Source organism: Nymphalis io, chromosome 14 (genome assembly GCF_905147045.1).
Source record: "Nymphalis io chromosome 14, ilAglIoxx1.1, whole genome shotgun sequence".
In the NCBI taxonomy this organism is placed as follows: domain Eukaryota; kingdom Metazoa; phylum Arthropoda; class Insecta; order Lepidoptera; family Nymphalidae; genus Nymphalis; species Nymphalis io.
The window spans coordinates 3273785-3298161 of NC_065901.1; the positions used below are offsets into that span (position 1 = coordinate 3273785).

Consider the following 24377-nt stretch of genomic DNA (forward strand, 5'->3'; position numbering starts at 1 on the left):
TATTATTTAAATTATGCGTCGTCAACTGCTGTTGATTCTCCTACGCTACTGTATTTTATATTTTTGTAAAAATCATAGTAGATACCTACTATGATTTTTGATAGAAACTAATATTTTAAGGATACATAAATGTAGAGTGCTATAAACAATATTTCACAAATGCAGATGTTCGTATCTACTTTGCTGCCATCGAATTGTTACAGTAGGATAGGAATTCATAGTTACTATGGATACAGTAGGCAGTATAAGGATCTAATTTTTTTGAGAAGTATTTATAGATGCTGAAACCGCTTCCTCTATCACCATCAGATGTAATTGATTGAGAAAAAATATTGGGAAGCTCGCCTCTCATATTTATTACTTCACACTTCTTTATAATACAATGTTAACACCATAAAAGCAATTAGTGGCCATAGCAAGTTATTAAAACAAAAAAAAAACAGCAGTCAGTGCCCGCCCAGCAGTTTTATGTATACGTCCCAAGCCAAAGAATATTCTCAATTTTATTTGTATTTTTTTAATGACATTCAGTTATGCCAACTGGGCACAGATTATGTGCTCATAGAAAAATAAATAAATTTTGTACGTAGTACCTATTTAGCTTATACCCATATCGTCCTATATTGACAGCTGACAGTTGTCAATGTCAAATTTTGATTTATGTCATTGAAGTGCATTAAAATTGGTTTTTCTGTTTATTAAAAGAGGAAATAAAAATTTTCTTCACACATATTCAGAAACGAGTTAAACAACATACAACATTATACAAAAACATTAACATATTTTTAAATTACTTAACAGTTTACTGAAACCGAAGTGTTGTATACCGTTAGGTATACCTTATTTATGAATGTGGGAATCTTTAACAGAGTCAACAGCAAAGTAAGTTTTCCTATTGAATATGAGTTTAAATATGTGATGATTTTAAAATGAGTCGATAATACTAAGTATAAGATATATGTCTGTGGCATCATGATTTGTTATTACAAATAGAAAATATAAAAAAAGAAAGTTCAATCTCTTCTATTTATTTTTACACAGTATGTTTCCATTCTAATTAAAAAAAAAAACTTACGTTTTTTTTTTATAGAATAGGAAGGTGGACGAGCATATGGGCCACCTGATGGTAAGTGGTCACCAAACGCCCTTAGACATTGGCATTGTAAGAAATGTCAACCATCGCTTATAGCCAATGCGCCACCAACCTTGGGAACTAAGATTTTATGTCCCTTGTGCCTGTAATTACACTGGATCACTCACCCTTCAAACCGGAACACAACAATATCAAGTATTGCTGTTTTGCGGTAGAATATCTGATGAGTGGGTGGTACCTACCCAGACGAGCTTGCACAAAGCCCTACCACCTGTTATGTCCTGTACATTCAGGGTTCAGTGTCTTAAGTTGTTACCAAATTTGTTATTACTTAATTTTATTGAGATTAACTATGTAGAAATAACATGGAAATTGTGTATATCCCCTTGACTATTTTATGCAGATTAAGGAGGGTGACGGAATGTATTCCGAATGGAACTCCCTGCCATTGGAAGGTGGTGGACATGGAGTGCTTGGTGCAGTGGGTGGCCGTGATGTTGTCCTAGCAGTTGTGCAACAATTAGCCTCACACCAACCTAGTCCACTTACTACTGACAGTGAGGTGATTATTATTATATTAAGAGGTATTTATTTGTATGTAACATTAAACTTTTACATAAAGGAAATATTTTGTTATATATTTAAATTATAGTAGAGATAATTTAGTGGACAGAACTTCCTATATTTTACTTACATTACTTTATACTTTATTGTACACCACAAAGTATAAATATAAAAAGAAAACAAAATACATATTACATGGATACAACCTAATTAGTGTACAACTTTGGAGGCCTCATATTATTTAAATTGTATATAAAAGATAACCTTTATCAAAATGATCATGATCTAGTCCAGAAGTAAAGTTACAAAAACCTGTATTCAGTAAATAAATTACATAGCTCATCATATGTGTTATGTAATATACAATACTATTTAATTTCTTTGCATGTTTTCTTTGCGTCTGTTGTTTTCTTTGTTGTTGTTAACTGATCTAAGTTCGATTCTAGATTCCTAGGCTGGTCTGGATGGTGTTCAGCCAGTCTGTCCATGATGGGATTGTCTCTATTACGGACCACCATTCAAAGATCCAGAATGTTTTGGCAGTTGCCATTTGTGCCCTATTCACCAGATTCCCTGCTTTAAAGTTCTTAGTGACGCGTTATTGCAACCAACAAACCATGCTATGGCAAGCATGGGATATGCTGTCGTGCAATTGCAGCATTGCATTGCATGAGGATGGCTGTCTCGTAATTATGTTCCTGTGCCTTATGTATTGTGAGAATGTTGGATCCTTCGTGGTGGCCGTTGGTGTTTGTTGAGATTCTTTCTCTGTGTAAATATTAAGTACAGGGTCTTACGTTGGGTCTTAGAGATTGCTATCTCTAAGACCATCGCCGTATGGACGTACTTTATAATATCAAAACTTATAAATTTCTTTTATGAAAATTTCTAAAAGAATAAACTTTTTTGCATTTTCTTCAAGGTTGAATGGGTGCTAGAAGTAATTCGTTATGGTCTTTCACTGCCTCTAACTGAGCATGAAGCACTTCGAGATTGTGTCCGCGTTTGCTGTTCGTGGCTATCAGCATTGCTGCCGCCTGCTGCCCCGGCACAACCTCCGCCTCCAGCTGTCCCTCCGCCGTTGGCTGCAGAACCTCATAGATATGCTAATAAAATCCTTAATCACCTCCATAATTTATTTGTGCCACGGCCAAATGAGAGTAAGTATTTTAAAAATTATCGTTTTATATAATAATTATAAATAGTATGTACATATATACATTGTAATGTCATAAAAATTTTATTTATTTTTTACAAGCACTCGCATTTATTTATCAAACGGAATTAGGTGAGTCAAGTAAAAAATAATGTAAATGTTTATCTAACAGAGAAGTTGTTAAGCTTATTCTATTCTAATGTCGATGGGTGGCCTACGATGTTTTCTTTCATCGCTGGCAGCAAGAAGTCATATTATATAACACAAATTAAGCCCATGAACATTCAGTTTTTTTTTTATATATAATATTATAGGTAGGCGGATGAGCATATAGGCCACCTGATGGTATGTGGTCATCAACGCCTATAGACATTGGCATTGTAAGAAATGTTAACCATCGCTTACATCGTCAATGCGCCACCAACCTTGGGAACTAAGATGTTATGTCCTTTGTGCCTGTAATTACACTGGCTCACCCTTCAAACCGGAACACAACAATACCGTACCGTACCATACCAGGTTTGAACACGCGATTATCTCTTAAAATCCATGTATTCAGGGCCATGTCTATCACAAGCAAAGTAGTAAAGCATTAAATTTAAAAATGACAGACTAAAATATATTATGCTATAATTTAAAATGTTGTCCTTTCTGCAGGCGGGAACCTTATAAGCAAACAAGCCGTACTCTGTCATCGAGTACTTCGGCTAGCACGTTCATTAGCCGACAGCGCCTCGCTTGGCCCACGTGAGTGGCGATCGCTACTGCTGCTGCTATTGGCTGCTGCAGCGGCACTACTAGCGCCGCCCGCACCTCTGTACGGCGCCGCCGAGCAACTTTGCGAACGAGTCCTTTGCGTGCTCTTTGAAGTGTGGATACTTGCATGTCACAGGTGAACAGCAAGAAGAAAGAGAAATGTCGATCAGGTTTTTTTATTTTAAATGAGATTGAATAGCTGAAGCGATCTCCGCCAGATGCTTCCCGTCGCCGGCGCTGTGGCGCACGCTGCGCGAGCAGTGCGTGCGCTGGCGGCACCGCGCGCCGCTCACGGAGCAGTGGGCGCGCGTGTCGCTGTGCCTCACGGCGCGCCTGCTCGCGCACATGTACGGCCCGCTCTACCCCGCCATGCCCATCGGTCGGTGCACTCTCTCTTTATCTGTCTCTCTCTTCGAATACCTACTCGAATTGAATGTTAAACGTGATTCACTGTATATGTTTTCGTGTTTTGGTCGATCCGCCCTCAACGAACGGAATTCGATAATTCGTCTGTTGATTTATTCTCAGCTTACGAAGATAAATAATAAATGACTTCAGAAAAAATTAAAAACAATTTCATAACAATTTTAGGGCAAAAGTTTATTAAATAGATGATTCTTAAATGTAAGTTACTTTTTACAAAAGATTAATTTCTGATCTTTGAAAATGGATTAACATTTCGTAGGCGAAGAAGATGCAAATCTAGTACCGGCGGATATGAGCGCCGAGGCGGTGACGCAGAGCTGGTACCGCATGCTGCATACCATCGGCAACCCCGTCGACCTCACCAAGCCGCATCTCATCAGCCACACTCCGGAGTTCCTGCAGGTAACATGCTGTACAACCATTATCATCCGAGAAGAAGAAAAACAACTGTATTTACCTTATCACTTTGTCACAAACATGGCAAGTTACTGGTCATTGTTCAAATATAACCTATATGGGTGTGTGTAAATATGAACCTTGCCTCCAATATTGAGTGTGTATCCAACAGTACTGGATGACTGCGGAAGAGGGTCGTGAGGGTCGGGAGGGTCGCGAGGCGTGGGTGGGTTCGCTCGCTCACATCTTCCACCGCGCCATGCTGGGCGTGGCCGCGCACGTCGATGCCTTTCTCGGTGAGTGGTGCACTGTTCTCTCGTCGGATTGGCATGGATTTTTTTTTTGTGAAATTTTATGCTATTGTATTCATAGCAATAATCAAGACAGGCAAATTAAATTAAATTTTACAATAAGATTATAAATTAAAATATATTGTGCTAAGTTCAGACTTTTGTAAACTTTTGTTCTCTTCAAAGATTTTGTTCCTAAGTTACTCAGTTTCTCAATTATAGTGTCGGTTTTTTTGTCTGATTCACTTATAAATATTAATTGGGATTAAGAACACGCTAATTACATACCGTAGAGGTGTTTGTTGTGTAGCTATGAGTATTACTTCTAATTTCAATTTCCTTGTGTGGGTTTTAATTTCACATCAACATGTATTGGTTGTTTTTGTATGCTCATATAATATGATATAATATGCTTTGGGTTTCAAGGGATGATTACAATTTAGAATTATTAATATTTATTTTAAAAATTAACAGGTAACTGTGAAAGTTTATGAGCAAAAAGAGATAATTTATTTGCAATATATTCATTTTTTGTTCACAAACTTTCGGCTCTCTCCCCCTATATTTTATTACAAATCTATCTATCAGAGCACACTATGGACCTTCGACTTTTTCTTGGATTGACCTTGCAAGTCATATATTTACTTTTACCTGAGTATATTTACTAGAATTGAGTGTGATATTTGATTATAATGAAGAGCTACATCATAAAGTATTGGAAAGCTTAAGTAGAAAAGTAAATATATGACGGTACCGAAACGTCGACGTGACGTCGCGGCAGTTGTATAATACCGTGGCACGTGACGCGCGCGTGGCAGGGCGCAGCACGGCGCGCTGGGCGGCGCAGGGCGCGGCGGCGGGCGCGGGCGCGGGGGACGAGGGTGACGTCACGCCGCCGCCGCACCGCCGCCTCGCCAAGTCCTTCAGCGCGACGCGCCCCCGGGACAAGCCGCTCGACAAAAGTATGGCGTCTCCATGATCTCCTTCATACATACGACCGATCGACTGATAAAATCACGAGCGCCCGTCGAGATCATCAAAGTTCAAAGTTTTGCGTTTCAATCATTCGCGTACTTTACTCGAATGTTTTATATTGTAGTCGATTGCATTTGTGCATGAAAATTACTTGACTAAAAACATAACATTGGAGCAGATGATAATAGGTTCCGTAGAAGATAACGGCAGCCATATTATTTATATACTCTAATTTATGTGTCAGCGTTTCTTAAATAATTAATCTGTCATTATCTGCTAAACTATGAGTACTAGTTTGCAATATATAGTTTTGTATTTCTTTAATTTAATGTATGATATGGTAAAAAAGTAAGTCTAAATATTTATTTTATTTTGGGTTGATTTTATAACTTATTTGTAAATGTTTTGTAAATCGTAGTTAGATATCGATTGCACTCAACTTTTTGCTTTTATTTTTTAAACTTTTACTTATTTAATTTATTCTTAGTTTATTATTAATTTATCCTTTAACTTGTAGCTTTTGTCGCACATTATGACTTAATTATAATTTCAGTGTTTCCCTATAAATAGATTTTTCATTTATTATAATGATGTTAAATATTATAGGTACACCACGATCATCCCTGATAGGTTTGACAAGCAGTCGACCATCAAGCGTTGTTCCAAGTACTCCGCCGAATTCCATCACTTCACAAGGTAAGCGCTTCCTCGATTAAAGACTGCGTCTTTAATTTATTGGAACATAGTATATCGTTATGTCGGTATTAAGATTTATTAGAACAAAACTTTTTAAATTTAGTTCATAAAAAATACTTTGATGTGGCGCGTTTCTTTTAAACATTTTCAGTGGTTGCTATGTAATTGAAGCTCATTAGTTTGTAAACAATAACAATTACAGTAGGCGAATCAGAGAAGCCGCCTCTGACTCCATTGCGTCCAAAGGTCAATTCGATATTTCATCTTTTTGGCGAATGGCTCTTCGAAGCTGCTCTCGTTGGAACGACACCGACCAACAGCAATCAACGTAAGCTTTTTAACAATGATATATATTTTTTCTGTACACGACAGCACAAAATATAAACGTACTTATACTTCTTGATCGACATTTCAGAAAAAGCTGAAGGCACGCCGCCTCCGCCCTCTCTCTCTGACGCGACGCAAAAATTAAACATGCTGAGCTACCAAGCAGGTTCGAAGCATGATTGGAATAAAATTTAATTTATTTTTGAAAAGCAGACACCCAAATGGTCCTCCCGATGGTGCGCGGTCCTCGCTCCTTACGCCAAAAATATGGCGCCAAACATGAGTTCCAAGTCTTTTGTGCCAGTAATAACACTGGCTCACATGTCCTCTACTCCGAAGCTCTACGCAATAAGAAGTATTATAATAATGTCCTCCAGACAGATTTTGGCCTTTGCGGCCAATCTCAAGAGAGGTTAGCATATGCAGGAGATATTTATAGTGCACAAGTGGGTGCGGAAACACAGGTGCACTCTCTATTCCTTAACTCTCATATTCCGATGGGACGGCAATCCGACACAACCGGAAACAGTTCAGGCGCAGGACCAACGGCTTTACGTGCTTTCCGAGGCACGGGAGTGTACACACAGTGTTTTTACTGGTGGTAGGGCTTTGTGCAAGCTCGTCTGGGTAGGTACCACCCACTCATCAGATATTCTACCGCAAAACAGCAATACTTGATATTGTTGTGTTCCGGTTTGAAGGGTGAGTGAGCCAGTGTAATTACAGGCACAAGGGACATAAAATCTTAGTTCCCAAGGTTGGTGGCGCATTGGATATGTAAGCGATGGTTGACATTTCTTACAATGCCAATGTCTAAGAGCGTTGGTGACCACTTACCATCAGGTGGCCCATATGCTCGTCCACCTTCCTATTCTATAAAAAAAAAAAAAAACACTTCCAACTTCCAGACTCCGGGCTGCTACTGAGAATTTTCTGACAGAAAAACCCAATAACTTTTTATTGGCCCGACCTGGGAATTGAACCCAGGACCTCCGGGTCTGCGGTCTTACATCAAGCCACTAGACCAACGAGGCAATCAGGCAATCAGAAGTATTATATAGTGGTAATAAATAATAGTAACCAACGGTAGGAGCTACCGTCGGTTACCAAGAGGGTGCGTGTGTGGCAGGGCGCGCCGTGGCGCTGGGCACGCTGTGCCGCGTGGTGTGCTCCAAGCAGTGCCGCGAGGAGGTGCTGGCGCCGTACCTGGCGCGCACGTACGCGGCGCTGCAGCGCGGCCTGCGCGACCCCGCCACCGCCGCCGCCGTCGTGCTGGACGCCGCCGACATCTTCAGGTGGCGACCTGCCCCCCGCATCGCTATGAGCGGAGCTAATTGAGCACCTTTGTTTCGATCGAATGTGTTTGTAATCGACATCCACCCCGCGCAGGCTCGATTTGGACGGCGTGCTGGTCCTGGTGCCCGACTTCATAACGGCACTAGACCGCATTCTATCCGAGCGAGAACCGAAACTCGAATGCGGGTCGATCGATAAGCGCGAGCTGCGCAAAGCCGCCATCAGTCTCCTTCTGTCTCTGGTAGCGTTTCCCTACCATTACAGAGGACTGGCCGTCCCGGAATTTCCAGGATGCAACGAGTAGTGAGTGCGATTCCGATTTTAGAGTGACTAGTCCTCGCGCAGTGTGACGTGACACGTTCGGTCGGTCGCAGCGCGGGCGTGACGATCGGCGAGTACGCGCGCGGGCGGCTGTCGCAGGTGTGCGTGTCGGCCGTGCAGGCGGAGAGCTCGGAGGCGCTGGCCGTGCCGCTGCTGAGCGCGCTGTACCTGTGCGTGCGCCACAACGCCGCCACCGCGCACGACCACGCGCCCGACGCCAAGGGTAACGCCGCCGCCGCGCAGCGCGCACGTCCCATCAGCGATACACACTCCGTTATACACTTGTGACCACATTCGATCCACATTCAATAACTCACGAGCTATATTTTAATTTGCCTTACCCGCTGGTAATATTGCCGTAATTTGTAATTTTTTATCTAAATCATAAACTTCGTAACAGACAACTTTAACAGATGAAAATCTAAAAACCCGCTCGTATGAGCTCCTCCAGACTGAACGTTTACCCGTTAAACGGTTAAGGGAGAAGAACCCGATTAGCATTAAAACCCCTTTATGTTGGGGGTGTTTTAGCGCGGTCGGATAGCAGCGGGCCAGTTAGCGCGGACAGCTCACAAGATGACTTCGCAGCTGACGTTAGGGAGCTTGATCCATCTTCACCATTTTTTGGTAATTTAAACTTTGTTTTGCCTTATATAAGGTTATAATATTACTCTATCTCAAATATTACAATAATATATATAATACAAATACTGAAAGTCTTAATGACTACTATCAAATATGTTATCAGTATATTGTTGAAAACTATTTTAAGCAAATTCGTTAATGACACGTTTTGCTAGCTTCACACTTTATTGTATGTGTTACGGCTTGCTCGACATTATTTATTTCTCATCTCAACATCGTAAATTATAATAATGTATTTTCAGTAAGTTAGTCGAAATCATATATCATACATAGTTTACTTATTTTTACACTGTATATAAAAACAAATATTTCGAATATTGTTTCATGTATTCCTATATTTTTTTAATCTTATCTGCAAATATATATGGTATATATTCTGCTGTTTAGTCATTGAGTATTTTAAATAGTATATTCATGCGATTAATCGTATAGGATCGGCGCTAGTCGTTCGCGCTACCTACTTGGTATGTCACCGTCTGATCTCATCGTGGAAGGGTGACCTGCAAGTGTCGCTGGCTGCTCTCGAGCTGCTCTCTGGACTCGCTAAGTTGCATTCTTCGAAGCCGGGTCAGTTGCGTGTCGTACTTTTACATTGCTTGCACACATCTGGTGAAATCGATAATAACTTACTCTTTCCTCTTTTATTACACGCCTTCTAGAGTTTATGATAGGTAAGATTTATATGTATATATTTTATGAAAACGGTAGGTGGAATGGCAAATGGGCCACCTGATGGCCATATCGACCATTCCTTACGTCGACAATGCGCCACCTACCTTGGGAACAAAGATGTTATGTCTCTTGTGTCTGTAGTTACACTGGCTCACTCATCATTCCAGCCGGAACGCAACAATCCTAAGTATTGCTGTTTAGCGGTAGAATCTGATGTCTGATGAGTGGGTTGCACAAAGACCTACCACCTGTTTTGTTAGTACCGACGGTCTGAGCGTCTGTCAGTGTAGTGCACGAATGGCTCACCACAGAGGCGGCGGAGCGCAAGCGCGCCGTGCGCTGGATCTGCGACTACATCGGCGTGCAGTGCGGGCGGCCGCCGCAGGCGCACTCGCGCGACCTGCACTCGTGCGTGGTGGCCGCCTACACGTGCCTCGCGGCGTGGCTGTGCGCGCCGCTGCTGGCCGACGCCGACTGCCTGGCCGCGCTGCTGGAGGTCGTCGAGCTCGGCATCTCCGGCTCCAAGAGTCAGGGTAACTATACATGGCGGAATCTATATTGGTCGATTAACTTGTCCCCCGCTACTTTGTCACAGTGTATCGCATGGTTTTAAAACGATTTCAGCGAAAGGATACCGAAATTAACTTTCTCACTTCGAGACGACATTTTTGAAACACTGAAATACATTCTTTAAAGAAAAATAAATAAGAAGTTTAGTAATGATAAAATGCGTAAAATTTGAACTTCAATTGCGATCCCGAGTAATTATGACATTCTACACAATGTAACATACACTTAAAACTAATTAGCACATTAGCCATTTAATTGTAATACAAATAACACTGGATTCACGTTATACACATGGATAGTGTTCCTCCATATTTTCCACGGTTCATGCGGGGAAGGGGTAGAGTACAATATTCAGATGATATATTTTCTGAAGGTAAACCTGGCGAGCCGCCTAAGATGAAGGACGAAAAGGAGCTGAAACCAGTCTCGATGAGAGTGAGAGACGCCGCCGAATCGTTGCTGATGCTGATTTTAGAACAGGTGACTCGAAACGACTCATATAGTAACTCGTCCTAATGTGGGGATTTTGTCCACATATATCCATCTCATTGATCTCATTTTGTAGGTCGGGAACAACGATGGAGGGAAGTGGTGCAGGCTGGATGAACGCTGGCTAGCCGCGTTGGGTCACGGAAAATTGCGGCACTTTGTCGTCGATGGAAACACCATACTGTCGCTGCTGGAGGAACCTCTCGCGAACAGTCAGGAACCACAACCTACGATCGTCGGTGAGTTCTCCTAACATACAACGCGTAACGCACCGAAAGCGACCAGTACCACCCGTGATAAGTATCGTATAATAGCGTATCGCCTCCCCGGCAGCGATAATCCGCTGCGGCTGGGGCCGCTTCGCGTGGTCGCTGAGCAGCCGCGGCGCGCCGCGCTGCGCCACCCGCGGCGCGGCGGCGTGCGCGCGGCCCGTGCCCATGCTGGAGCCGCCGCCGCGCGCGCCGCCCGCCTGCCGCGCGCTGCCCGCCGCGCCGCCCTGCGCCGTGTACGCACGCTCGACGCACATTCTGGCTCCGGCCGCTAGGACCGATGTAAAAATTGTATCGAATATTTCAGCGATGCGGCGTTCCCCACCCTGGACGCCGTTCTGCGTCAGCTCAACGATCCCGAGGCGACTACTCTCTTCAAGCTACTCGAGCAGCAGGCGGCCATTGAGAAAAAAGTCAGAGAGAGCGAGGACAATGTTGTGAGTTCGGTTTATTTCTATAAGGTATTCGAAACCGCTGGATCATGTAATTTTTGTTTATCGACAATGATATAGCAAACTGCAGTATGCGGTACGTCCGTCATGTTAATAAAATATAATAATCGGATGCGATTTATACATGTATTAAACTACCTCTGCTTTATGCCCAGGCACCAGAGGAATACGTTCCCCCAGATCCGGTCACGGAGTTCCAAACTGCGAGGCTGTTTCTCTCACATTTTGGATACTTAAATATCGGTGGAGATAAGAAGGTAAAAAATTATCTGTTAGGTATCATATCCGCTATACAAGTTTATTAAAGCAATTTTTTTTTTCTATTTTAAAAATATGACCACCACTATGATCCGTCGCACACCTGTCGAAGGGTACCGCAGTATTTACTATCAATCATTGAACAACATTACCTCAGTACTTTTGATACATAAATATTCTAAATTTTTTTGAAAGTACTCTAAAAACCATTTTTGACCGAATATAAAAAAAAATGGGTGTCGAGATTGTACCGTCCGTACCCGTGGCCCTAGGGCGGGCCGGCGCGGCTGTGCGCGCTAGACTCGCGCGCCGAGGGGCTGTCGACGGCGCTGCGGCGGCTGGACGCCACGGGCAGCCGCGCCGCGCTCACCGTGCACGTGTTCTACGCGCGCGCCGGACAGACGCGCGCCACCGACATCGTGGCCAACGCCGCCCAGCCCGGCGCCGTCTCGCCCGCCTTCGTGCGGATGCTGCGCGGGTACGTTTGTGCGGCCCTCGAGGTAAGTGGGGCGAGGTATCGGAACTCACTAAGTTGTCGGTGTCGGTGCGCAGGCTGGGTACGCCGGTGCGCGTGCGCGGACACGCGGGCTGGAGCGGCCACGTGCGCAGCAGCTACGACGCGCAGCCGCCCCGCGACGAGCCGCCTCCGCCGGAGCCGCTGACGCCCAGCGTCTACGACGGCCGAGAGCAGGTCCGTATACGACAATTTTGTGAAAAACACACGAGTATGTAGAACGACCGCGTTCATTAATGAAAACGGTATGAATAATCTAATCCGTTGACAAGATTAAGCATTGTTATAAAGTTGCACAGTATGATAAACTTAATAATGGTTTTCGTTTCGCCGATTCCAAATTAATCGTAATATTTTGAACGAAACCACCAGATGTGTACGAGAGTATGTAGTTTGTGTGGCGACATGTGACAGGTCCTGTACTGGTCGGATTCGACGGATGAAATAGCGTTCGTGGTGCCCTCGGGGTACGAACTGAATGAAATTGACGACCAAAGCGACAGCATGAAGTCCGACGTCGATGGCTCCTGCTGCTCGGTCAAGTAAATATACCTCACACTAATAAATAATAATAAATTACACACCAGTGTAATTACAGGCACAAGGGATGGGTGGCGCTTTGGATATGTAAGCGATGGTTGACATTTCTTACAGTGCCAATGTCTAAGAGCGTTGGTGACCACTTACCATCAGGTGACCCATATGCTCGTCCACCTTCCTATTCTATAAAAAAAAAACACTATAGATGAATGAACTTTTATTTATACAAATACGAAACTCAAAAGTTTATAATTATTTTGGGATTAGATATAACTTATAAGTTGTATATTTTGTGTTAAGAACTTCGAATAAACTTACTATGGCTCTTTATTGTACTAATTGAATCGACGGAATATTATGTTTTTAACGATCAAATGGACTCGTACTTTTTAAATAAAAAATTATTATATTAAAAAGATGGAGTTTTGGCTCATTATTGACTTGCGTCAACCCCCCGACAGCCGCGGCTCGTGGTGGGACGTGTCGGGCGAGCGCGACGACCGGCGCGAGCGGCCCGACAAGGCGACGCGCGCGCTGTCGCTCGAGCTGGAGCGCCCCGCGCCCGCCGCGCCCGCGCCGCCGCCGCTCTCCGGTGAGGCGGACACACGCGCAGCCTCCACACCGGTAGGTTGTCGGTCGCAGTTGCGCTTGATTTCCTATCGATACGTTTTCTTCGCAGGTAGTGGAAGAAGAAACAGAGATTTTACGCCGAAGATTCTTATCATTTGGTTGGAAGATTTCGAGGATCATCTCAACTTGCCGATAGGTAATTTTGCTAACTATCATTCGCCTTTCGATCGATAAACGAGAATACGAGAGAGCGACACGGTCCCGCCCGCAGACGAGCTGGTGCGCTACTGCGAGACGGGCGTGCCGTGGCGGCGGCACGAGAGCAGCGCGCTGTGCGTGAGCAGCGCGCGCGGCGGGCTGGCGCGCGTGCGCGTGCGCGCGGGCGGCGCGGGCGCGCTGGCGGACGGCGCGCTGCTGGCGCCGCGCCTGCTGCCGGCCGCGCTGCGCCGCGCCGCGTGCTTCCTGGCGCGCCGCGCTCGCCTCAACACCGACCTGTGAGTGCCGCCTCCCGCGTCGCTCGTCGTGCGGACGCCACGTTGACCTCCACGCTTCTCCCTTTTCAGGTACCAACCTCCGCATGTCCGGAGACGACATCTCATACAGGATATTGCGCAGCAGTATAAGAAGGATTTGACCGAACCGGAACTATTGGAATCTTTATTCAAAGCTCCGTAGTGCGTCGGTATTGTTCTTTTATAGATTAGGAGGGCGTCGAAAACGACGATACAATGAAATAAACCTGGTGCGATAGTTGTCGTTATTTATGCGGTCGTTTTCACAGATTTTAATTCAACTTTCATTATGTTAACGGTATTTGTATAAGGATAATTGTGGCTAAATTCTTCGATCTGTTTTTAACCAGAATTAACAAACAAAAAGAAGAAAAAAATTGAAAATTAAAAATTTAAAACACATAAAATCATTGTACGACTAAGATGTATTTTGGTGATACTATAAATAAAATTCGCAACAATTCACCAGGCAAATGATACTAAAATTACATTCGCACGTTACATATTCGTAATATTTTTTCTATTCTTCGCTATGTAGCCCGTATGATTCAATTGACAACAAAAAAAATATTTTTGATTAAGTATCAGCACACTACTATAGATCTGCGGATAATGTTTATTGAATTTTAATCGTAATTTTAAGACTGAATCTAATCGTTAGTGAAATTATTAATTTAAAAAAATGTAACATTCCAATATGTAGATATAATGTAAATAATATATTAATACATATATTAATATATTATTTTTTAAATAATAATTTATTTGCAATTGTACTTATTTAATACAGATTTATTAAATATTCAAAAGTAACCCTTGTTTTTATTCTTTTTCTTATCTGTAATTTGAATTGAGGTTGAAGATATATCGTGGATTGCTAATCTATTTAAGGGAACACACAATCTATTTTTGCTAAATTTACATTGCATCTCGTGCAAGCCGATCTGGGTAGGTACCATCCACTCATCATATATTCAACCACCAAACACGCAATATTTAGTATTGTTTTGTTCCGAATTGAAGGGTGGGTGAGCCAGTGTAATTACAGACATCAGTGACATCTTAAAAGTTCCCAAGTTAATAAGCAAATAATCATTAATATAAGTACGCTTATATGATATGTAATAGTGGGGTCGAAATAGAAATTTCAATTCATATTATGATTGCCAAGCTCATAATATTCGCTGGTCGAGTCCACCGAAGAGATAATCGTGTAATGGTCGCCACTGCACCCTTGAACCGGGTTCACACGCCAGCGAGGACGGTAATCAAAATTTCGGTGATTTTGGAGTTTAAGTATTCCGAAACGATGGATTTCTTTGTGCGCTGCCTCAATTCGTTATCATTAATGATACTCCGACAGCGAAGGCTAACATTTGCCATTAATTCTATAGTATCAGCCTGTTAATGTCCCACTGTTGGGCTAAGGCCTTCTCTCCCTTTTGAGGAGAAGGTTTGGAGCTTATTCCACCACGCTTCTCCAATGCGGGTTGGTAGAATACACATGTGGCAGAGTTTCAATGAAATTAGACACATGCAGGTTTCCTCACGATGTTTTTCTTTACCGTCAAGCACGAGATGAATTATATTCACAAATTAAACACATGAAAATTCAGTGGTGCTTGCCCGGGTTTGAACCCACGATCATCGGTTAAGATTCACGCGTTCTAACCACTAGGCCATCTCGGCTTTTTAATTAAAATTAATTCTATAATTTATGGGATTTAAAAAGAATTAAATAACGCTTGTGTGCAAAACGTTAATATATAATTAGTAAGTTTTTGCATGATATCAAACATTAGGAATGAAATAATTGCTTCCTGGCAAATTCTTTTTTATATTTAAATTTTTTAAACGATTACAAACTCGGCCAAACAAACTAAAAATTTGCTGAGTTTCTAAATCGATGGTAATTTTTAATTTGACAAGGAATAATTAGGTGAAATGCTTTTATATTGAAAAAGGATTTTCATTTGGTTCGAATGTTTTACAAAGGTAACTCCCGGACTGATTTAAACATCCGTATGGCCAATACATTCATACTGACATTCATGACTGAGTGGTACTAGCTTTAATTGCATGTAATTTACCTTATACAATACAAGGAGCAGTAAATTTTCAAAAATAATAGATATGCTTTAAAAGTATTAATATCTATAAAACCTTTACAGATATTAATAAGAGAACTATAAAAATTAAACATTCTACATTTGATTAAATTGTCAAAAATTCAAATTCGATAAACATGTTCATTTAAAATTTACAATTTTGTAGACGATTTAGGCATTTGTGTTTTATAGAAATATTTTATATTTCCATTAAAAATAACATATTTTATTTATTTTTCGTTAAATCTATGTGTTAACAGTCATGTTAATAAATCGTGTCAAAGAAGACGACGAAAGTGTCAACGACAAAGGTATTCTAGATGAAGACGGCAATTTGGAAGATTATCAGACAGCAAATGAACTGTTCGACATTATGGCCCAAAATAATTCTCATAATTTGAACGGTAAGGGATAAAACGTATAATTTCATTATAAATCACACTATATATTTACTGATATAGATTAACGAAACTGCCCTTCATCATTTCAGTGTTGAAGAGTGAAACACGCGATTTAGTTATTCTATACGAAAATATAGACTTGGGCACAAAACTGATATCCAGCAATATTAATAAAGCGTCAAATCAATATGTAGAAACTGTAATATACAACGATGATCCTGAGTCTGAAGATTCGGATGTTTGTGAACTTTATAGCAATGAGGATTTAAAAAATATATTTGCTATAAACAATGAAAGAATCAACCTTTTGAGTAACATGCCGTCATTTGAAAATTCACTTTGCCATAAATTTGGTAATCAACACATGAAAACATCAAAGTTTTCTAATGAATATGAAAAACATTTTCCATTTAATAATCCATTTATAAAAGAACAATTACAAAGCTTACATGCAATGACTGCTTCGAAGCAATCGGATAGTGCAGTATTTCCTATGTCATTATTGGATTACATTTGTTGTAAACGCGTCGAAGAAAACTATAATTTTTATATGGACAATATAATCAATTATGTACAAAATACCATTGAACAGTTAAAGCGGATAAGTAACGGGGATTACTTAACTGACAGAGTTAAAGAGAAGTGGAGAGAAGTTGAAGATGTATTTAATAATAAAACAAATAAATGTACTAAACATATCCCTTTATCAAGTATCGACAATAATCCATTACCAATTGTAGGAAAATGTAGCAACCGAGTATTCTTTACTTGGGATGAAATAGTACATTCTGAAATGGATATAAGATGTCTATCAAAAATGTTAGAAAAAAAATTTATTGTACAAATACCAAAATTATTATGTGGTTCTTACAAGCTATTTACTAAGCATTTTAAGGATAATCTCACTTTAAGTTGCAAAAGAGCTAAAAATTGTGCTACTCATGTAATTAAAGAAAAATCAAGTGTAGATATCCCGGTCAACTTGCAACGACTTGAAACTGGGCACATGAATCTTAATATAAATTCTGTTACCGTTTTGAAATCAATTGGACTATCGATTACAAGAAAAGGTAAAATATGACTAAACGTATGGCAGAAATTATTTTAGGTATTCATATAAAAGGGTACTTATATAATTTTGCATATTTTCAGATTCACGCGTAAATAATTTCTTGGCCTTACGCCTTAAGGAAATAGAATACAACAAGGAAGAAAAACTCCGAATTATTGAGTTAAATGATAATGAAAATTTCATCATCCAAGAAAATAACATAGCAAATAATGCGATAGACATTGATACAGAAATAGGGCACGTTGGTTCTACATGTAATGATAACATGTTCAAATCAGGTTCGAGGTGTTCTTTAACACCTTCTGACGAGCTTGGTCGTGCTATGCATCGATTGAATATACAATCTTCGGTATTAGAAGAGAACGAAGATGATTTAGTTAAGAAGAAAAGGTCTCCTACTAGAATCAGAATAAAATCGCCGTATGAAAATAAATCTTTTGTCTTAGATGAGAGAAAGAGAAAGAGGCTATTAGAAATCAGAGAAAGAAGAGAAAAAAAGAAATTAGCAATGAACGAAAGTTGCAAAATAACGAAACACAAATACGTTAAAGGTGCTGTAATGGCCCAATCTTCGAATTCGGTTACGAAATTATCAATCACCAATAAATCTTTTTATAATTCAATTTATGGCGATAATAATATTGCAAATAAAAAAAATAAAAATGTTATTAGTGAGCTCAACTCTACTCTAAGTATGGACATTGAAGAATGTCACGAAGATTGTAAAAAAGAAATATCCACGGCATCGCTAAGAAAAAATGGCCAAAAATATATTAATCGAAGTTACTATTTAGATGATGCAGATACAGAAATAATGTACTTGCAAATGAAACCAAATAATAATGAAAATGATACAAATGATATGTTAACACCATCTACATCTGTATTATCAAGTGATGTCGGTGCTCAGATTTCTCGATTTAGGAATTTTATAAATTTATCTACAACGGATTTTAGCGGTACTGATACCACATCAAGCTTGCACCAAAATATTTTGTAAGTAAATTATTGACAAAGGTAACAAATAATAATATTTGTGAAATACATTTTAAAATATTGTTTTATTTATAGACTTGAAAATTCTACTGAATATGAGAACACAGAAAATAATTTCCAGTTATCACCACAACTTACTGAAGTACTAGTACCCAGTAACACACCAAAACAAGAAAATAATACTAGAATTGATAAATGCAAAAAGATAACAATGTCAGTTGAGTGCAGAAAAAGTATTGATAAAATTTATGATTTGATGAAGAAAATTACAGTGTCTCCAATAACAATTGAGAATAAACATGATGATATTGCAATCATGAATAATATGTACGAAAAAGAGATATGTGAAGGTATGGAAAGTGTTACAATTCAAGAACTTCAGTTAACATCTTGTAATCCCAGTAGTTTCGGAATCGAGAATAGAAATTCTCTGCTAGAAGTACAAAGAAAATTTACAAACAAGAAAACTGACACTAGTTCTACAATTGTTCCTAAAGTGGTTATAAGCTCAAAAATTCAAGCTGATAAGATAGATAAAATAGTTTATAAAACAAAAAGGGTAAATAAAAAGGTTGACTCTAAACTTACTGATAATCCTTTAAAAGCTATTTCACAATTACTCCATGAATTTGATAGTGTTCAAAAAACAAGACATAAAAACGGTAAAGAAGTCAAGTCACTTAAAAAAAATGACAATATTAACGGCACGTCACGTCAGTTTGCACCTAAAGTGGCATCTTGTGAAGAAAAAAATATAAGGCGCAGTGAGCAAGGCAATTCCCGATTTTTAAAACCACTTAATCCGACAAAAGATTTGAATTTTTCTCAACTAAAGACACGAGAAGAAAAACCGATGCAGAAAAAGAAATTAGCCGATATTATTGATGAGGTTAAAGAAATGAGAGGAGAGGCTGTACGTGGTCCTTCAAAACGAATGATTCTGTCTTCTAGAATAGACAATTTAGCGCAGCCAAAGAAATCTTATGTTAAAGCTCATCATGACGATTTTCAAAATAGATATAGCAAAAATATAATACCTAAAGTACAAAAGTCAACTGAAAGTCCTGTATCGATTCACGAAAGAACAACAAGACCAAATTATAAAAATAGACATAGAGAAGGTATCGAGGTAGAACAAGGATTACCAAAGGAAATTAAAAAAAATGGACCATCTTTAGGTGCGTAAAGGTGAAATATATTCGAAAACCATACATATGTTATGAAGATAATTATAAAATGAGTACTTTGATAATTACGACCATTTTTCAGAGAAAACTGTGAAATCTAGACAAGCACACAATAAGAGTCCGGTGGGAAATGAAAAACGTCCATCGATGTCTGCGAATAGATTACCTAATAATTGTAACGATAAAAACACGCCTTATTTATTGTAAGAAATCAGCTACAACCGTGTATTTTCACTGTATGTCTTTGGTCTTATTTATCTAAGTACGTATTCGTTACGACAGGTTTCCGGTATAGACCTTACACCCACACGTAGCCATGTGGCGTTCTTTAAAGTGATCAAAGATATTAAGATAAAACCATAGACAAATAACTTCTTTTAAAAAACTTGACATATTCCTAACAAAACATTTCTTTCAATTTTTACCTTTTTGTTTAATTCTTTGAATTTTACCCTGTTGGGTGTAGATTAGATAATAATTTATCTTGACCACTGAACAAGCTGTAGATATACTGGTGAAAGGGCTTTGTGCAAGCTCGTCTGGGTAGGTACCACCCACTCATCAGATATTATACCGCAAAATAGCAGTACTTGGTATAGTTGTGTTCCGGTTTGAAGGGTGAGTAAGCCAGTGTAATTACAGGCACAAGTTACATAACATCTTAGTTCCCAAGGTTGGTGGCATATTGGCGAAATAAGCGATGGTTAAAATTTCTTACAATATGGCGTCTATGGGCGTTGGTAATCGCTTACCATCAGCTGGCCCATATGCTCGTCCGCCTATCTATAATATAAAAAAAATTGATTAGTAAATCATTATATTATATTTTAGAAATAAAAAAATGGTAGCTGTGGAAACATATGTAAAAAATCATTTTGACCGAGTATTATCAACACGGAATCTAGAAAATAAAAATGTTGTACATAAGTCTCGAGTCCCTCTGATACCTATGGATATTGATATGGGTAAGTAATTTTTGTGTTTATATAATATTGTTACAGGACTACTTACCAGTATTTATGATTAAGCTAGATACGTGAACGACAATGTTCATCTTATCATTTTGTAGAATTTTTTTTTTGTCATAAATTTTTTAATTTAGAGATTTTTTATACGTAAGTCTTCTTTACGTTTAGAGAAATTGATTAAATATAACTAATATTATACAAAATTATCGCAACAATAAACTCCACATATATATATATATATATATATATATAATGGTGGTGGTTATATATATATATATCACACGATGTAAGAAATTTAATTCTATATTGTCTTTATCGGGTGTTTTTTTATACAGTCGATAAATGTTCCTTAGACCATTTTCGCTAAAACTCGACACCAAAGTTTTCATAAATTTTCGCAAAACTGAAATAACCAGATAGATTTATATCTATCTATTAATGGGTCGACGACGAGGAAATTATCGGAATGATTTCAAGTATGATGAGGGACGTGAATTCAAATTTGCTTTAACTTATGACCAAACTGTTGACTAAACTGTTGATAAAAAAAAGATAAGCTGCTTTCAAAGTGTAGGAAATTCTAATTATATTTGTTCTTATCGAAATTATTTAAATATTGTTTTTATTAAACTTGAACGCGATTGTAATCAATTAAAAAAATAACGGTTCTAAAAAAATAAACTAGTTCAGAAGCGTAGCGGCGTAGTTTTAACTACAGTTTTTTATACAATCGTCACCTTAAATTGTTTTTCACTTATTGAGTTAATTCCATGAACCATCGAATTCAATAAAAACTTGAACTGACAGATCTGAAACAGCCTTCGGGTGAATAGCGTAGATAGATAGGCATGTAAATAAACATTTATTATACCGTAAGAAATTTGAATGAAAAAAGTAACTATTAAATTTCTTGCTTGTTCTTCTCGGTTGAATTTACTTATCGAACCGATCGTAACATGTAATGATTACAGAAAATTGTTTCTTGGAATTTGTTTTTATTTATCTTGAGAAAACTTATTATGATAAAAATATACTTGTTTTCCGTATACTTTTACATACAATTTTAAAACTCCATTAGTAGCCAATTAAGTATTATTAATAATATAATTAGTGTAACTGTAATTAACTGTAAATGTAACATTAGGATGATATTCTTAAATTTTAAAAGCTCTTCCATATAAATTCATTGGTGGCTTTAACAATTTAGAAATTTACCGAAGTGTAAACGTCTTAATCCAACTCAATTCAATTATTTCTCTGGTTATAAAAATTTGTTGCTAGGATTTTTTTTATTTACCGCATCAAGAAACTCATTTTCTTGGGCCCTAATTTCCGCCATAATATATAATGCGACACTACTATTTTTAGATTTCTCTCATAATCATGATAAAAAAATATGTAAGATTAGAAAATCCTAAGCAACGGCAATTTTGAAAATTTATTTTTAATTAACGTCTTCTCATTTTGGTCTACAGCATCCTTGACATCGTCTCCTGTTGGAGAAGAATCTACAACGCTTGGAAATAAATTGCATAAAATGGTAAATTCAAGGATAATTCCAACCTCACTAGTTCTACCCCCTTTTTCTGAATATCAGGAGAGTCCATCTGAAACAGATAAGAACGAAAAGCTGGAGTCAGTTGAATATTTATCAAAACGTAGCACAACAATATCAACAGATCATCTTGTTGATATATTTGAAGACAAAAATATCGTTACTGCTGTAGAATTGGTTTCTAAAGAAGATCACAATCTTAAAACAGAACATGATAACGGTCACAATATAAGCATGCAGAGTTCGGAAGTAAAGAGTTCACAAAAACTTAACTCGTATAATGTGTTACAAAAATTAGAAAATGCTCTGTATCGCAAAATGTTTAATGGTACATTTCAAAAACGGTTGAGATTAAAAAATTTGACTTTAACGCCTAAACAATCTATGCAACAGGCATTTGTTCTACATTCCGGGGACGCGGAGTCTTTGATACTAAAGTCAAAAATATCACAAGAACTAAACTTCTCTCAAACAGACATTATAACAAAATTGGATATACTTCCCATTGCGTCCCCAGATTCAAGAAATCTTATACCTATGCAAATAGCAACCGTAGGCTACGTTTTTCCCACATATAAATTATTTAAAAATAAATCAAATAACAAAAACAATATTTTGGACAATAAAGATTTTGCAACTAGCTTGCACATAACAACGTCTAAAAATCTTTGTTGGATGGACAAAAGTGTTGACTGTTATAAGGAAAATAGTGAACGGCAAAGCTTGAAACAAAATACTGAACAAGTCACTGATCTGCTTAATATAAGCATAGGTTATTCAAAAGAATCTGATTTGCGAAATGAGAATATTGTACGGCCGGAAATCATGATTAAAGCTAACGACATAATCGAATCTGATGATGTAAGAACAAAGAATGGCGACGGTATAACTAAATCAACTTCGTTGGATTTACTCGTGCGGCTTTTAAATGAAATTAAAAAGATAACTACTTGCCAGTCGAATTTAGTTACAGCCGTAAATGAAAACGACAATTTCATCGAAAGTAAAGAACTAAAAATAATCCTGAACAGAGCTGGTACACTAGACAATTCTTTAGATCACAGTGTAAAAGATTCTATTTCTATTTCTTCTCTTGAAAATCAACATTGTACACAGAACTCTAGCAATTTTTCATTGTATTTGAAATCTAATGTTGATGATTATGTAGATAAATATAAATTTACTAAGGATAATAAAACAAATAACAATATGAATCATATTCAAGCTTTGTTCATTGATAAAGAAGTAAATGTTCAAACGTCACTTAAACAAATTATGCATAGACTTACAGATGTTCCATCTCGATTTTTTCCAAGTACAGTTAATCGGAGTACCGACGTCGTAAGGTCTTTAATTGCTATAGTTAGCAAGACATCTAAGGAATCTGTATGCTCATTTTCTGATTGTCATGTACTGTATTCGAATTCTGCATTCAATAATATAAAAGCTTGGCCGTATAGAAATAAAACTCAATCACTCGCCGCGTCAAAATGTAAGAGAGAAGAATTAGTAGAAAATGTTATAAAACAAAATAAACCACAAAAAAATCTGCAAGTGTCTCGAGAGAAAGTGATACCTAACAATAAAACAATTGCGAAAGTAAATATACATGATAAAGGTTTTGATTCACTTCAAGAATTCAATCCTATTATAAAAATAAAAAGAGATATGTTGGTTACAGTATATTCAATACTTGTGCTGACTGTTTTCGCTGCCCTAACAATTCCTGATATTATATCTCATCTGTGAATCTGTAAAACACCTACACGCTTTTATTATTTTTGTTTTGAAATATAATTTATTTATTTATTCCTATTTTTATTGTTAATTAGTTAGTACTTAAAGAAAAAAGTATTAATCTTGAAATAATAGATAATACACACCTTTTTATTTTTTTAATTTCGTTAATATAATCTTTATTTTTTGAGTTAGTGATCTAATAAAAATGTATGTTTAGGTTCTAAATGATTGTGTAAAAACAATTGTAAAATACGGAATGCCTTTGTGTGGAAATTATGAATGGTCGGATCTTGACGTCAGAATGACCGGCCATTTTAAATTTTTTTTTGGTAATGATTTAGGTATCAATATTTAAAGAAAGGTTACCTTTGTTTACATTGTATAGTACTAAATATGTACTAAATGCTGACAGTATTTTAAATCTGATCTGTAACTTTGTAAAGTCATTCTGATGCACGCGATATCTATACGATATTTGTTCTGCAAAAGATTTATGAGTCCGCAGTTGATTAATTTGTGTTTTTTATCTTGTATTTTTAAAACTTTTTAAAGTATATACTCCC

The 24377-nt window shown here is 38.3% G+C and overlaps 2 protein-coding genes across 5 annotated transcripts; both read left to right on the forward strand.

Annotated features, from left to right (window-relative positions):
• Positions 1–693: 693 nt before the first annotated feature.
• Positions 694–14500, forward strand: LOC126773325 (ral GTPase-activating protein subunit beta). 4 transcript variants are annotated; one of them, XM_050494160.1, is made up of 30 exons: positions 694–882; positions 1497–1655; positions 2580–2817; positions 2916–2945; positions 3471–3705; positions 3788–3948; positions 4255–4397; positions 4564–4687; positions 5500–5643; positions 6263–6352; positions 6555–6680; positions 6768–6845; positions 7809–7974; positions 8069–8278; positions 8350–8519; positions 8828–8923; positions 9374–9522; positions 9927–10146; positions 10557–10663; positions 10749–10911; positions 11006–11177; positions 11249–11378; positions 11549–11650; positions 11924–12129; positions 12204–12342; positions 12580–12707; positions 13167–13297; positions 13385–13471; positions 13547–13769; positions 13839–14500. In XM_050494160.1, the coding sequence occupies exons 1-30, from the start codon at positions 847–849 to the stop codon at positions 13948–13950; spliced, it is 4275 nt and encodes a 1424-aa protein (XP_050350117.1). In that variant the 5' UTR covers positions 694–846; the 3' UTR covers positions 13951–14500. The 4 variants fall into 4 exon arrangements, with proteins under 4 accessions (XP_050350117.1, XP_050350118.1, XP_050350120.1 ...); XM_050494161.1 differs by having other exon boundaries at positions 9374–9508; positions 9925–10146; XM_050494163.1 differs by lacking the exon at positions 5500–5643.
• A 1751-nt stretch (positions 14501–16251) lies between these two features.
• On the forward strand, positions 16252–23837 carry LOC126773322 (uncharacterized). Its single transcript, XM_050494151.1, has 7 exons — positions 16252–16299; positions 16386–17366; positions 17449–18364; positions 18440–19542; positions 19634–19754; positions 20383–20516; positions 21995–23837. Exons 1-7 carry the CDS (start codon positions 16269–16271, stop codon positions 23821–23823), a joined length of 5115 nt encoding a protein of 1704 aa, XP_050350108.1. The 5' UTR covers positions 16252–16268; the 3' UTR covers positions 23824–23837.
• The last annotated feature ends 540 nt before the right edge of the window (positions 23838–24377 follow it).

Coding starts and splice junctions, on each gene's coding strand:
- LOC126773325 (XM_050494160.1), top strand. CDS start 847: ATGAATGTGGGAATCTTTAACAGAGTCAACAGCAAA. Junction 13,298..13,384: donor CGCGCCGCCGCCGCTCTCCG/GTGAGGCGGACA, acceptor TTTTCTTCGCAG/GTAGTGGAAGAAGAAACAGA. Junction 13,472..13,546: donor TCATCTCAACTTGCCGATAG/GTAATTTTGCTA, acceptor TCCCGCCCGCAG/ACGAGCTGGTGCGCTACTGC.
- LOC126773322 (XM_050494151.1), top strand. CDS start 16,269: ATGGCCCAAAATAATTCTCATAATTTGAACG. Junction 18,365..18,439: donor AGCTTGCACCAAAATATTTT/GTAAGTAAATTA, acceptor TTTTATTTATAG/ACTTGAAAATTCTACTGAAT. Junction 19,543..19,633: donor AAAAAATGGACCATCTTTAG/GTGCGTAAAGGT, acceptor ACCATTTTTCAG/AGAAAACTGTGAAATCTAGA.